Source organism: Octodon degus, unplaced genomic scaffold (genome assembly GCF_000260255.1).
Source record: "Octodon degus isolate 3935 unplaced genomic scaffold, OctDeg1.0 scaffold00088, whole genome shotgun sequence".
In the NCBI taxonomy this organism is placed as follows: domain Eukaryota; kingdom Metazoa; phylum Chordata; class Mammalia; order Rodentia; family Octodontidae; genus Octodon; species Octodon degus.
Window position 1 is genome coordinate 6,978,168 of NW_004524664.1, and position 15,537 is coordinate 6,993,704.

Consider the following 15,537-nt stretch of genomic DNA (forward strand, 5'->3'; position numbering starts at 1 on the left):
CCAGGGAACACTGAGATGGCCACTGACACTGGGTGTGGTGACATGTGCCTGCAATCCCAGTGCTTGGGAGGCTGAAAGCAGGAGGATCACTATGAGTCTGATCTATGGAGTGAGACCCTGTAGTCCTTGTACTAAAATGTATTTAAAAAATGGAGCTATGGTAGGAGCATAACTTGGTTTGTATTTTTTTTTCTGATACCAGGGATTGAACTCAACACACTGTGCTTGCCAGGCAAGCACTTATTTTACTGAGATATCTCCCCAGCCCCTTGATTTGAATTCTCAAAAACAATAATCCTGGATGCTGTGCAGCGAACCAATTTTAAGGTAGCAAGACTGGTGGGAGGGAGGTGAATGAGGAGCAGAAGAGAAAACAATCATAAAATTAGGAGATCTGAGAGTGAAACACAAAGCTGTGACTCATACAAAGTGATTTAACGTTTCAAGTTGCATCTTCAAAATTCAAACATTGCGTTTCCTTCAACATGCTTCCATGCTCACTTTTACTAACTGAAAGAGGGATGCAGCCCACACTCTGCATTTTAAAGTTCTACATTCCACACCTGAGAGTTTATCCAGTCCCAGATTAAAAGTATTAAAAAGGATAATTTTGTAAGCAGCTGCACACATAGATCAGCCACAGGGCACTTGGCTACCAAGTGTGAAGTCCCAAGTTTGACGCCTAACACTGCAAAAAATTTGTGTTGGTATGGAACATGCCCAGGCCGATTTTTCTGCCATTAGTTCATAAACATCACAGTTAATGTACTGCACAGTGTGCACATTGTGCAGGATCAGCAAAACAATAACCCAACCCAAACACCTAAAATGTAAACCATTAACAATAACCTGAAACTTTTAAATTTTGGAGCAGTTTAGTTTTTAATTTTGGATGTTCCAATTACGGATGTTTAACTTGGAAGATCTACACCAATATTCTACACTTCAAGAGACTCCAAAATTTGCAACAGTTCTTGTCTCTTGTATTTTGGAATAAGGGACACACAATGTTCATTAGGGATTATAAATCATCTAGACATGATTTAAAGGGAATGGAAGAATATGCATAAGTTACAAATAAATAATCTGCCATTTTATGTAAGAAATTTGAGTGTTTATGGATTTTGGTAATCTTAGGGTAGGACCTTGAAACTATTTTTCCTTGGACACTGAAAAATGTACTATTACAGAATTGTTCTAGATGCAGACTGCCCAACATCCTCCCTTGGCTAAACACAGGTCATGTGTATTTTTAGAAGAAATAACATTAAAATGACTTAGTTTTCTCATCTCATTATAGTAGGAGAAATGTTGATGATTAGTTTCATTGCTGGTGAGTTTAAATCTGAGGACTTGGGGCCAGTGAGATAGCTCAGCAGTCCAAGCACCTGCCTGAGAAGCTCCAGGACCTGGGTTTGAACCTGGTACCACATGCAGTGCTGGCCTGAGAACCCCAGGCACTCTGAGTCAGCCACAGAGTCCGGGCATGGTGGCGCATGCCTGAAATCAGCACATGCTGAAAACAGGAGGATCACTACAAGTCCAAACTGCATAGTGTGACTCTGTATAAAATACATAAATTGAAAAAAATAAATCTGAGCACTTGATCAAAGAGGTAAATGACAGGATTTGCCACTGCTATGTAACCAGTGTATTCTTTGCAACTAGTAAGTGACATATAAGAAAAATTTGAGAATATGTGAATGCCTTGCTATTCTTGAAGTTCATCTATGAACTTCACCCTCTAAAATTCTGTTTGTCTGAATCTATACATTTTTTTCTAAATGACTTTATTCTTCAATAAGGAATAATTTACTCTTTCATTCTTATTTTTAATTTTTAAAGAATAAAAAATAGTAAAAAGCAAACAGTAGAAATGATATAGAACTTCACTAAACAAAATGATAGAAATTCAACAATGGTTGTTATATTGCATATCACTGTCTTCAAATTGGTTGTTCAGATTCCCAGATATCAGCATGGAAAATTTGTCAAAAGCTATTGGTCAAAAATTAAAAATAAGAAAGAATGTAAGCCTTAACCATAGTATAATTATCCAAGCTATCCCATGTATATACATACATAGTGAGAAATCACCAACAGAGTGAAAAAGTAAACCTATAAACTGGGAAAAAAATTAGTTAACTGTCACTCAAATAAAGGACTTCTATCTAGCATCTAGGATGAATTTAAAAACAGGCTTCCAAATGCTAGGTCCAATAAAACCTGGGCATCTGAGATGACACATACTTCTTAATGAAGAAATACAAGTGGCAAATAAATACATGAAAAAATATTCAAAAAATATTCATTGGTCATTTGAGAAATGCAAACTAAAATAATGCTGAGATTCCATCTCACCCCAAGAAGAATGTCCTTTCTCATTAATTTACACTCATTCATGTCTGTGTGTGTGTGTGTGTGTGTGTGTGTGTGTGTGTGTGTGTGTTGGGTTCATTTCCCAGAAAAATACATATTGAGCTACATCCTTACTCCTTTTTACTGTTTATTTTTGAGCTAGGGTTTCTCTAAGTTGCCCAGGCTGGGCTAGGCTGAAATGTAGAATTTTTGGCTCAGCCTCCCAGAGTGCTGGGATTGCAGGCCTGCACCACCACACCCTCACTCTCACTGTGATGCTCAGCAATCTGCAAGGGGAGCCCCTGCTAGGTGCTGCTATTTCCTTTTCTGTGTTTATACTGAGAGCCAAATGTACATATGAAGTGATTTCTCACATCCACTTTTCAGGCTGACAACTCCAAGCAGGCTTTTGTATTCTGTTATTGATAGCTTAGAACTCTCAGTTTCTGAGCAAGAAATCTCATGTTAACATTTAGCACTAGGTCCCACAAACATATATTCAGTTGTACCTGTATGGTATGCATGTGTGAACTAGATACCTTTGAGCACATAGCTTGGGTAGCAAACAGCACCTGTGTGTCAGGAGATGGCAGCAGACTCCTTCAGGTGGATGCCACCACACTCCAGGGTTTGCATTCTGGCTGATGGGCTGTGGCTGTATTTTATCCTTCATTCCCCTCCTTCATGTCAGAGGTGCTCTTGGGCAGTGTAGAGATTTATCCACAGGCCAGGACTCTCATATCCTTCTGTAATAACCCAATTCATTCTGTTTAATCTCCAAGAACAAATTGACTTTGGCAGAACGGAACAGAAGAATATTGTCTCTTAACTTTGACCACATTCTTCTACAAGGAGGGAATGCAGGGTTTTGTGTGTGCAGTTTACATCATGTATAGAGACTAGACTTAACTTGAACTTCTGCAAGCTGGGAATATATTCCAGGATCTTAACAGAGAGAATCAGAGCAGTGAAGGCCAAGTTGATGCTCAGGGCTCTTTTGTGCAGTGTGCAGCCCAGAGCCAGGTGGTTGTAAAGCCTCATTACTGCTCTTTCCATTTTTGACCAATTTTTCACTGCAGTACCAATTATTAGGAAAGTGTACAGATAAGGGAGACAAAATTAAGTTCCATTCTGCCCAGCTATCAAGGTAAAATCCCCAAAGAGTTACACATAACATTACAGTGATCTATCCATCCTTGTATTTACAGCAGCACAGTTCATACTAGCTAAATCTTGGCACCATCCTGTATGTCCACCAACAGGTGAGTGAACAGAGAAAATGTGATATTTATGCAGAATGGAAGACTACTCTGCCATCAAGTACGATAAATTTGAGTCATTAGTAGGAAAATGGTCTTGAATCCATAATTTTAAGCGAAATACATCACACATGATATAAAAAAACAGAAATATAAATAGATCAAAGAGAAAATAATGAAAGACAATAGTAGATAGGTAGATAGATAGGCAATTGAATAAACAGGAAGGGGACTAAGAATTGAAGGGGTTGCTAAACTGACCTAAGACATGTCACATACACATGCCATGCACCCGCAGTGAAGACAGTCATGATCTACAGCAAACATGTACTAAGTACAATAAAATAAAACAAAATTTAAAAAGCAAATAAAATGTTATGGGAATCTAAGATTCCCTTAGAAGCCAGATGTCATATTAGCCCCATGGCAAAATCATGATTTACATTTAACTAGTGCATTTTCACAGAGCATATCGTGTATAGGTGGGGCTGCTTTTCAAGGAGACATACATTTAGCAGATAAAAGTGACCAAAGAGACTGCGCTAGAACCCCACTTCAAGTATTCAATACCAGCAATAGGGTGGTTTTTAGAGAAGTTTATAATCTAGTAAGAAATAAATCTAGACTATATATATATATATATATATATATATATATATATGATTCTGTAAATGTTAAGTACTGAGGAAGCACTGAATAGAGGCTACGTGAGATCAAGAGACATTTAAAATGTATTACGTTTGGACCCGGGGACACTAGAGAGAGCCTTTCCAAGGGCTTGGTTAGTGGGTGAGGAGGCTGCAGAGATCAATGGGAATGAGATTTGCTGAACCATATGCTATGAAGCAGAAAGATGAAACTTGACCTTGGAAATGAGAATTAGGTAGGAAGAGATCAGAGATGGGGCTGTGGATATGCCCCAGGAGGAGTACGGGCAATCAAGGACTAGGGTGGCAAATCCAAGGACCCTGGCTCAGCACCTGCTTAGCAGGTCATGGAAACACACAACAATAAAGGTGAAAATTAAATCTGAACACCAACCAGACAGATTATTTACCAAAACCCGGAAGTCAAAATCTAAACTGGGGCTTAATTGCATCTCTTTCTTCCTTGATTTTCCAAAAATATATTATCCCCATAAAAATAACTGAAAGCAATCCCATTTCATTATGGTCCTGTAAAAATGGCAAGTTTCATGGTTTTTAAATGAGCTTATTCCATTTTTTTCATTCATTCTTGGCACAATTACACAGATATTTTAGCAGTAGCTCAAATAAGTCACACATTTAAATTTTATTTTTAGCATGTATCAAATTTTATAGGCTTTTTTAGAAAAAAAAATCAACAAAATAGTAGTTTCTTGCTATGTTTTCTTCCAAATGGTGAACTGGGCAAGACAGGCTTGACTGTGATGTAGAAACATTTGCTTTATTTTCACTCGCAAGTATTGAGCAGTGTTTCAGGGGCCAGGAGTTAATGATATAGGCAAAATATTTTATAAGCAGATGAAGAAGTGAAAGAAAAAAAATCAGGAATAAAAGAAAGGGCTGAGCTGCCAAATGCTCATCCATGAAAATAAGCAACGACCAATCATTGACTATTCCAGCAGCAGAAGCAGCAGATGCCACAGCACAGCGACACTCCAGCTCAGCCAAGCCAGGAGGATGAGCACGGCCCGAGGGAGCCACTCCCTGGATACAGACCTGCGCCAGCCTTGTGAGACCAAGAGTCGGTTGGTTTTATTTATTTTTACCTTGATAAAGCCACTTGGGAAACTGGGCCTCAGGTAGTTCTAGCCTTAGGGAGTTGGATGGGTGCCCAGCACCTCCCTGACACAGTGCCCAGCAGTTAAGAGGAAAACAAGAGATTAAGATCACAAGGACTGTGGCACCTAAAACACATCATAACACACGCCAAAATTTGACCATCGAGAGAAATGCATTTTACTCATAAAGGAAGAAAATGATCGCTGTTCTTCTTAAAGGAAACACTCTGCATGTGAAAGCTTCTATCACAGTTCCTAGCTACCGAAAAGAATGTGCATGGCTCAGCTGAAAGGGCTCTGACAGTGGTGATGGTGCAGGAGTGGATCAGGCTCCAGTGAGTGATCTTTGGTCAGGACACCAGCTGTGGAACATGCTAGATGAGAAGGCCTATAAGATGAGAAATGAGTTATATCAATGTTTCCTAGCATTGCTTCATAAAGGTATTCTAGGACCTGTTCCTCAAAACACAGTGCACAGCTACACTCAAATCCTTTGTTTCTAGGGAACTAATTAGAAATACAAAACTTCAGACCTGACTGGGCTTAGTGAGTCACCTGAAGAGAACCATTCATATTTTCCTAGGGTCTGAGTTGGCTGGTATGCATATTAAAGCTTGAGAAACACTGTTCTCACTGTTCTTGGGCAAGACATCACAAAGGTGTCTGCTCATAGAATAACCTGATGAGCTTGTTATAATCATAGCTGTTCTGGCCTCTTTCCTAGAGTCAGAGTCAGATGATCTGGAATGAAATGTAAAAGTCAGCATACAACTATCACCTTGGAAGGGTCAATTTCAATGACTACATGAGTCACACAAATAAATAAAATCATTCTGCTCTTCCTGTGAGTGGCCTGAGGTGACCTGTGAAAATGGTTTGCTACTCTCTCACCCCAGAGAACCCCACAAAATCATGCAAATCAAGAAGCTCAAATCTCTCCATTCACTTTACGAACATGTGTAAAACTTCCCAGGCTATCAAGGGAATGCATATCTGAAAGGATGTCACCAAGTATCTGAAGGATGTCACATTAAAGAAACAATGTGTGCCATTGTGGCATTACAATGGTACAGTTAGTAGGGGTGCCCAGGCCAAAACACTGGGGCTGGATGCAGGGTCGGTGGCCCAAAAAGAGGGCTGAATTTTTGCTTCACATGCTTAAAATGCAAAGAATAATGCTGAACTTAAGGGTTTAGATATAGAGTCTCCAGTTATGGAACATATCTAGGTGAGCAAATTACCCAAGATGCGCCTCCATACTCACAGAACTCATGGCTGGATTAACCCACACATGAGTGCCCCCTGCCATACTGAGATGATCCTTACTGAAAAGGAACAAATTGTTCCTAAACCAGAGGAGGAAGCTGCACAGAAGAAAGAGATACCAGAAGAAACTGAAGAAACAAAAACTTATGGCATGGGAATAAATTACACATAAAATAAATGCAAAATAAAATATCTTGATATTGCTGCTATTTAAAATGGACACCTGCAAGCAGGTTCAGAGGCCAGGGGTTCAATCCCCAGGCTTGCTGTGCCAGCCCCGTCCCCAGGGATTGCTAAGAAGGCAATTGAGACTGGGCCTGGCGGCCCGCAAACCTATAATCCCAGCACTTGGGAGGCTGTAAACAGGTGGATTGCTATGAGTTTGATCTAGTAGTGAGACCCTGAACACTCTATAGAACCATTTTTATTTTTGGGGGGGTTTTCTTAATGTTATTTTATTATAAAGAGTAAAAAAACAAAGAGAAAAAAGCAAAAGCAAAGAGCAAAAACAAACACAGACACAGAGTTAACATACAACAATGCATATGGTACAAATTTGCAAAACAAGACTAACAAATTAACAATGGTTGTTATATTATGTATTATTATTAAATGTGCTCAGATTAACAGGTGTCAGTATGCAAATTGAATAAATAATTGAACATTAACATTTGCTCTCAATAATCCTTAAGTTTTTTCTTATCCTTTTTGCTTTTTTAAAACTTATTTGAAAGAGTATAATAATAATTGATAAGACATTCGAAATGGTATACATTTTGAAGAACAAGATGAGAGGTATTCAACCATGCTTCTTGTATTTCACATTGCTGTATAGAACCTTCCCTAAAAAATTCCAAAAAAAAAAAAAAAAAAAAAGGAATGAGCTATTTCTGGCATCATGCAGGGAACTTCCTGTATTTCTGTAGACTGAGGAATATGACCATATGAAGATACTCCAGTCAAAACATCCCACAGCCGAGTGGCCCAGTTGGCATGGAGGTTTCACCCACTGCCATGTCAAAACCGTTAAATTCTTAACAGGTCATTGGTTAAATGCTGGAAGCATAAGGAGCTCTGATGTTGAACTAGAACAATTCAATGAGTAATATAAAAAATGATTTCGCAAAGATGATTGCCATCAGATTCATGTGCTACATCACCTATCAAAATCCTTCTTTAACACACTAAGATGTTTCCAGTACTTTCAAAAATAATCTTAAAAAGAAGAGACATAGCAATAATTATACCCAATTTGGCATTTCATTTATTGGGACTAAAGACTATTTTGTTGTGCAATGTGTTATTTGCTGAGAAGTGCTTACAAAAAATAGATAAAACCCTTTTCTCTCTCCTGTTAACAAAACATGAAAATTATTTCTTAAAAGCATTATTTTATTCTCCAAGCAATTTTTTAAAAGTCAACTAGTGTCCTGAAGGAAGTCCCTCCCCAAATTCTGATGCCATTACACTAGTTAAATTTCAATTTACATTTTAATGTACACAGGTCCCCAAGTCAAATGCAATATTTAATGACAAATCATGTCTTAGCTTGCATAAGTAATATGAAATAAATTAAGGAATCTACTTGCTACCTGGGAAGAATTAAAAATATGCTGTAGTGATTATTAGAGATTAGTGAATTGTATCATATAGGCTTTTTAATTATTTATTATTTATTTTATTTATTTTTTTCATATCGGCTTTAATGATATTCTGAGATATTTTTACTTAAAATCACGACTTTATCATACATATATGTGTGCGTCATGTATGAAAATGACAGAATGATGCTTCTTAATTTCTGGAGAGATTTGCAGTATTACTAAACTGAAAGTATATATTTCATGACTCTATTACGATTACTCTATCATTGATTTTATCCCTTCGTCATTGAGTCTCTCATCTCTAGAAGAGCAGGACACCTTAGGCTGCTACCAAATGAGTTTTACAAAGACTTCTTACTCTGTAGTCTACAGAGTGATCACGAAGATACTATAAATTTCATTCAATTCCTTTAAAGGCACTAAGGAATACACACCAGCTAATTCAAGACACTGGAGCTGCAGAGGACTGAATATGTCATAAAGGGGCAGCTGGTGACAGGTAATATGTTAATCTGCACCATGATAAGTTTTAAACGTGGCTTCAATATATCTAATTCGCACAAACTCTATAAAGTAGTGCTTATTCACTAATGAAGACTTAAAACCCAAAATAATGAAACAGACTGTTCAAAAACTAAGCAATAGCAGAGTTACTTGTTTTGAAAATCTGTAACATGTGTATTCTCGAATGTCACCCTGTTTCTGTCTTTGTTTTTGATGTTTTTGTTCTTTCTTTTGTTTTTACTTTTCAAAATAAAAAAAAAAAAACCTGAAAAGCCAACAGGATTCCAGGGTCTGAGTTCTTTACCAGAAAGGCAACAGATGTGTGGAACTAGAGACAGCAAGAACAATGCATGCGCTGAGGAACCGTACCCAGAGCATTCGGAAAGATGAAGCCCAGTGACATGCAGAGGTGGACATGAGCGAGGCTTTGCCAGTGTTTGGTTGGCATTTGGGAGCATCACAGAATTTCTGTACTCATGATGCATGACTTCTTAGCAGGGTGGGGGCCTGGGTGGAAGGGGTGGGTTACTGGGGTGTGACTTTGGAGGGTACGGCTCTTCCACTGGCTCTTCTGTCAGATTGCTGGGTATTGTGCATGGAGACGTTGTTTTGTTTTGTTTGTTTCTGCCAAGCCCTCTGCCATACTATTCATATCTTGGAGCCAACCAACCATGGACTTCACTCTCTGAAAGTATGAGACAAAATCCTGTTTTCCTCTTAAAATGCTCATGTCAGATACTTTGTCCCAGTGACATAAAAGTGCCTAATAAACTATGGAAACACAAATAAAACCTTACCCTTGGAAAGTTTCTGGAGAAATCTAGCAGGCAGTTGGCAATCAGAAATGAAGCCAGGAAGTATGATGGTAGAAGAGACTAGAGGCAGACAGATTAAACTATTTGTAGCAGCTCAAAGATGAGGTTGTGTGGGCCTCACAGCAGATGTAATGGAGGGAGGGGAAAGTGAGAATGGGAAGGAAGAAATGGAAGCGCCGTGCTGAAACCCCACATGATGTTCTACTTGTGTTCCATTTGGATACAGTCTGAGAAATACTTGCTTTAGCTGGAGGGTAAAATGCCCTGGCTGGCCTGACCAGGTCCTGCAGGGAAAAAGAGACCTGGGCTCATTATGGGAAGGATAAATGCAAGTATAGTCTTTCTTTTAGCTGACCTCCTATTTCCAAATCATAAAATACTCAAGGGATATCATTAATTAACTAAATAAAACTGTAGCAGAAATACTTCCCCTGGCTCTCACACCACGAGCACAGCTTAGGAGGTGACCTCTTCTCCCTGGCCAGGGAGGTCCCAGGCAGCACTCAGGACTGGCCTCCCAAGTCACCAGCACAGTGAAGATGAAATGCTGTAAGAGGAGGATTTCATTTCCCAGGAAACATAAATGTCCCTGCAGATAGCAATTCATTCCTATTCTTAATCCCTACTCTATCAACATCTGCTAGGAAGAATTCCTTGTTCTCAAATAAATCCTCTTGTCCTGCACCCTTTATGGCATCTTCTAAAGGCAGTATTTGAATAAAACAACAGTAACCATCTCTGCCCTCCACCTGCCTGCTCATTTCCACAGGGGCTTTTACACTCCTGGGCACAAGAAGGATGCCGAGGGGATCTGTGCAGGGGGCTAATGGAAGCAGCTTGGAGAAAGATATTTTAAAGGAAGAGATGTGCTGTATCTATAAATCTCTTTTAGATTATAAAAACACTGATGCTGAAATATGATAAAGAAATCTTGTGCACTCCTGAAAAGCAATTTTCTTCCTTTCTTCTTTATTATTTTCCATGCGTGTATTTTTAAGCTCTACTTGGGTCAAATAAACGCAGTTTCAAAGCCCATTTCCATGTTTTAAGATTCAGAGAAAAGAGATTTAACAGTGGGCCATAAAAATCCCTTAATGCCTTTAATGTCTTATTTTTGCAGATTTTTTGGAAAGCACTGAGTAAATAGTCATCGCTCAACTTTTCCCATTAATGTCCTCTGAACTTTGTCATTGATGGGGAGCAGCAGATTCCCTTTGTGTGGGCTTCTCTCAGTCACAGTTTTTCCTGGCTTCATTGAAACACCTGCACCCTGGCAGGTGTGGCAGGATCTCTTGGCCAAAGGAATTTGCTGATAGTCTTCCCGAAGAATTATCGAAATACAATTTGCCAGAGTAAATATGTAGAGGCAGAAATGATTCTGATGATTTCCTTCTCCCCTTTAATATACCTTCTGCAGAAGCACACTACAACTCCAAGGTCCTCTTCCGCTCTGTTCCGCCCCTCCCCATACCCCCACATTTGGCCGAGGGTCATACTTACAGGCTATGCGCACCGAGGCTTTCCTGCTCTTGGAAGTGCCCAGGTGGCTCCATGCCACACACTGGCACCAGTAGTCCTCTGGCCCGTGGAAATCCTCCACCTGCTGCCTGGTGACGTTGATGAACACCTCCCGGACCTTCAAGCCTGGTGGGGAAGAAGGAGAAATCAGCTGAGGCCATTGTGTTTCTGAGATTTCAAGATGAGGTTATGAAACCTTTTCTTTTTAATTAACAACTCACTCTTTAATCAAAGCAAGGTTTTAATTACTTTAACAATAATATATTACTGCTAATTAAATCCCACCAGCTGAGAAGGTTGGAAAGCATGAGTGTAAAGTACTACTCACCAAGGCGGCTACAATGCACCATAACAATTTTCATGGCACCTTGACTTGACGCTTTGTCTTTGTCCTACTTTATATGAACTACAATGAGGAATATACTGCCAAAGTTAATTGTTGAAAACTAAATAGCCCTCAACACACCTTTACAGACAGTTTCAGGTAGTACTAAATGACTATGCCCCAGGATTTAGCAGCTAGGGAGGGTCGTTTGTAAAGACTTGGCTTAAAAGAAAGAGAACAAAGGATGCACACAGGAAGAGGACAAAGACTGGGAATCCAAGGAAGGTCTGAAACATCAGCTCAAAGCCTCAGGACTATACAGCCAATGAGATCTAAGAACCAGAACAGGGACTCTGATGAGAAGCAAAGAAGCTAAACCAAGTCAAGTCTCACAAGTCCTGAGAAGAAAAACTCAAGAAAACTCCAGGACAATAGGATGAGGAACGACAGCAAAAAGTTATTCTAGAAAGAGAGCATTAGATTAGACCTATTAAGAGGTCAACCTGCAATTGGATATTTAGGACTCTGCATTTTCCTAATACAAAAGGTGTCAGCATCCTCTACAATTCTGACCAAAGATTTCTTTCTTTTTTTTCTTTTTGGAAAAATGGTCACTTTTCATGGGGTCACTTTTCACAGAGTGTCCCAAATCAAAGGCATTCTCCCCACCCATGTCAATGAATTCCCTGCAAATAGGGCATCAGCCATTATCTTGTGCATGTCTCCTATGTCCAGCTCACACCTATCACACTGTGCCTTGCACTTAAGTGGACAGGGATGGAGGAAAGAGAACATGTGATTGCTTTCCCCAGAAGAGCCCGGCCTCCTGACAACCCTGCCCCTCTTCATCCACACAGTTCTGCAGTGCATGGAGGCATGCTACTGTATCTTTTATATATGGATGAGAAAACCAGGGTAGACAGGCTGAGCCACTTGTTCATAGTCACAGTTATAAACTTATCCCCTTCTGCTTTACACCAAAATCAGCACAATGCTCAGGTACTTCTCCATGATCCAATGCTGTCCCTGTGTTTCACCTACTTTATCTTATTAAACTAAGTTAATATGTCATGTTTTATATCTCAGTGTCCCCCAAATCTTGTATTTTCATAGGTTAAACTTTGGGAAGTTACTGGGTCATGGGGGATGATATTCATCTGTGGATTAGTGCACTTATGTACGTATAGCTACATGTAATGTTGGTAGCTGAACCCTGGGTGATGTGGACATCTGAGGTGTAGCATGGATGTATCTCTCTTGCAGCCTTCCATTGACCTTGCTGCTTTTTCCTGGTGCTGCCATGAACTTTTTCTATTGTCATGCTGCCCTGCCTTGAAGCCAATGCATTATGGACCAAACCCTCTCCAAACTGAGTCAAAATAAATCTTTCCTCCTTTAAGTTGTAGGGGTCAGGCATTGGGTTCCAGCAAGAAGAATAAGAATGGAGGCAGGAGTAACTGTATGCAGGAAACATCCCTTCTGCTCAGCCAATGTTGCGCACAGCGGTGAGAAACCATACGGCCAAGGAGATCACCATGTACGATATGAAGTGAACTTTCACAGTTTGTTGGAGGTATGCTATAAAGCAGAGAAACTTCTCTCTCTTCCACTGGAGAGTTTACTGTTCCCCTTTTGGTAGTAAGTGCCCAAGCACTGCCTTTTCCTTGTCAGGGAGGCATCAGTCTTTTCAGTCATCTCCTCCACTGAACAGGAGGAAAAATCCTTGAGGCCTGTTGTTATTGCTGCTGTTGCTACCTTTTGTCTCCATCTGTGGAAGCAAATAAAAGGTTGTGTGGCATGTAGCTCATCGTCAGAGCATTTGTCCAGCATGTAGAAGGCCCTGGCTTCGGTCAGCACTGCTGAAAAATACCAGTACACAAAAAAGTTGAGTTGCAAGACAAGCACAAGGAAAGGGGCATCAGTGAAGAGAAGGAAGAATATGACAGAAGGAAGAAATAAAGTATGATTTTTTTTAAAAAAGGAATTTCACTCCAGAAAGAAGACAGGAGAAAGCAGAAAGTAAAGTTGAAGAAGTGGCAATAAAGCATAACTTTGGGTAGGATGGTTGCTTGCTTTCTATTTTCTGCTTTGGCTTTGAAGCAAAGGGCAGGGGCTTTACTTTGAAGATGAAGAAAGAATACCAAGCCAACACATTTTGTGGGAGGTGGAGGAACACTATTAGTTTTCCATGGCACATCTATCCTGCTTTGGGGAAGGGTAGCCATGGAGACAAAATACACCCATGCTGTGGAAATCAGGGTCTTGCTAAAGCACCATAGGCTTGCTTGGAAAGATGGCTAAGTGAACGGGGAACACTCTCATTCTTCACTCTCCCCATCTTGCAAGTGTATCTAAGCTGCCAAATGAAAAATGAGACAGAAGGCCTTTCAAAAGGCCTCAGAGAGTATTCACACTGAAACTAGAAACGTTACATCAAACCTGTAAATACGCTGTGACTGGATCATGGTACCAGGGTATTTTGAGGATTTATTTTGATCTAGTATGATCAGACATGCATAAATGGCAATGACAATCACACACTCACGAATACCTAGAAACGAAAGTCATAGCGCACAGCACAGACCTCCTGAGGAACCCTCAGGATAGTCACGCGGTAGCGGAAGTGGGGAAGAGCCTTCTTACTGCAGTTCCTGTGGAAGGCCATAGGCAGGCTTAGAATTGGTTACCTGCAATAATAGTCATATTCTCTTGGTGATTTAAATGGATATCACTGTAGGTTTATTCCCTGATCCTGGGGGGCTAAGGTAGAGGGCCAGAGGCTTAGAACTCAAATGTTCCATAAGGCAGGCATATGACTTTTGTGTTGGCTGGTTTGCAAAGGAAAATCAAGATCACAAACAAGTTGTTTGCAAACTCTGGAAATGAACAATGTGACAAGGCCATCACCATGAGCTCAACCAACAACATGGTCCAATTAGAAAATTGGATTACTGCACGTGGACAGGAGTAATACTTCACACTTTGGAAAGCATGAACAGCCACCCACAGAGCCTTCTCCTTCCGGGAAGAGGGCAGAGTGGTAAGCAGCAACAGATCAGCCTCTCCAACATTAGCGTGGCAAAGAAGGATGGATGTGGATCTCCGGAACCCAGGAAAACTGGAGTCTGTAGAGCAACTGAGGAGGCAGACCTCAAAGGAGTTAAAGAAGGGGCAGTCTATACTTTCTCTCTGGCTCCTGGCTTATATGAGAGGAAGATTAAATCTACAGATAAGCAGTGAAAGCTGGGGACTGCAGAGGCTAAGGAAAAAAAGAACACCAGCCGAACAGAGCAGTGGATGCTGTGCACTAGCAGAGGTGGTGAGGGACCTCAGGCCACGAGCTTTCCACGTTCCCTGGAGACTCTGGTTGGATGCCATTCTAGAGAGGGGACAGCTGAACCTGAGACTCAGAGCAGCGAAGGAGTAGCTTTATCTAAGGGTTCCCAGGGGTGAGGCCCCACCATGAGAGAGGGCCCTGCTCAGGAAACCATGGTCAGGCCAGCAAGAGACACAGAGTGTTGTAAGCTAAAGAACTCGGATCCTAACCCTACAACCACAGCCTGGGTTCAGCCATAGTACCCTTGATTTTCTAAGTCTCAGACATGGCATCTCAATTTAATCCTACTGCTGGCTTGCCGGTGATTATCCAGCATGGATTTGGGTTCTGCCTGTTTCCTTTAGCTACCAACAAGAGCAGAATCTATCTTGAATTGGATGCTGCCCCAAACTGTGGACCTTAGAAGATAACCATAGGCTTCTAATCACAGAGAAATTTCTGTTTTTTTTTTCTTTGCTTTTGGATTTTTATTTTTGTTGCTGTTATTCATTTGGTTGTTTATACTTTTTTGTGTTTGTGAGTGTGAATGTTGTGTTTAGAGTCTGTTTTGTTTTATTCTAGTTCTCTTCCCCTCCACCTCCACCTCCTCCTCCTCCTGCTCCTCCTTCTCCTTTTCCTTTTAATTCTTCCTTCTTCCTCACTCTCTACCTCTATCTCTGTATCTGTCTGTCTCTGTCTCTCTGTCTTTCTGTGTCTCTTGTTGTTTGTCTCTCTCACTGTCTCTCTATTTGCCTGTCTGTCTGCCTGTCTCTGTCTGTCTGTCTGTCTGTCTGTCTGTCTGTCTCT

The 15,537-nt window shown here is 40.5% G+C and overlaps 1 protein-coding gene across 1 annotated transcript in view; it reads right to left on the reverse strand.

Moving 5' to 3' along the window:
- Window positions 1-15,537, reverse strand: part of Unc5d (unc-5 netrin receptor D) — a 260,172-nt gene that overhangs the window by 231,031 nt on the left and 13,604 nt on the right. Inside the window, exon 2 of the mRNA XM_023722024.1 lies at window positions 11,072-11,215. Coding sequence (XP_023577792.1) covers window positions 11,072-11,215 — 144 coding nt within the window. The remainder of the gene's footprint in view (window positions 1-11,071; window positions 11,216-15,537) is intronic.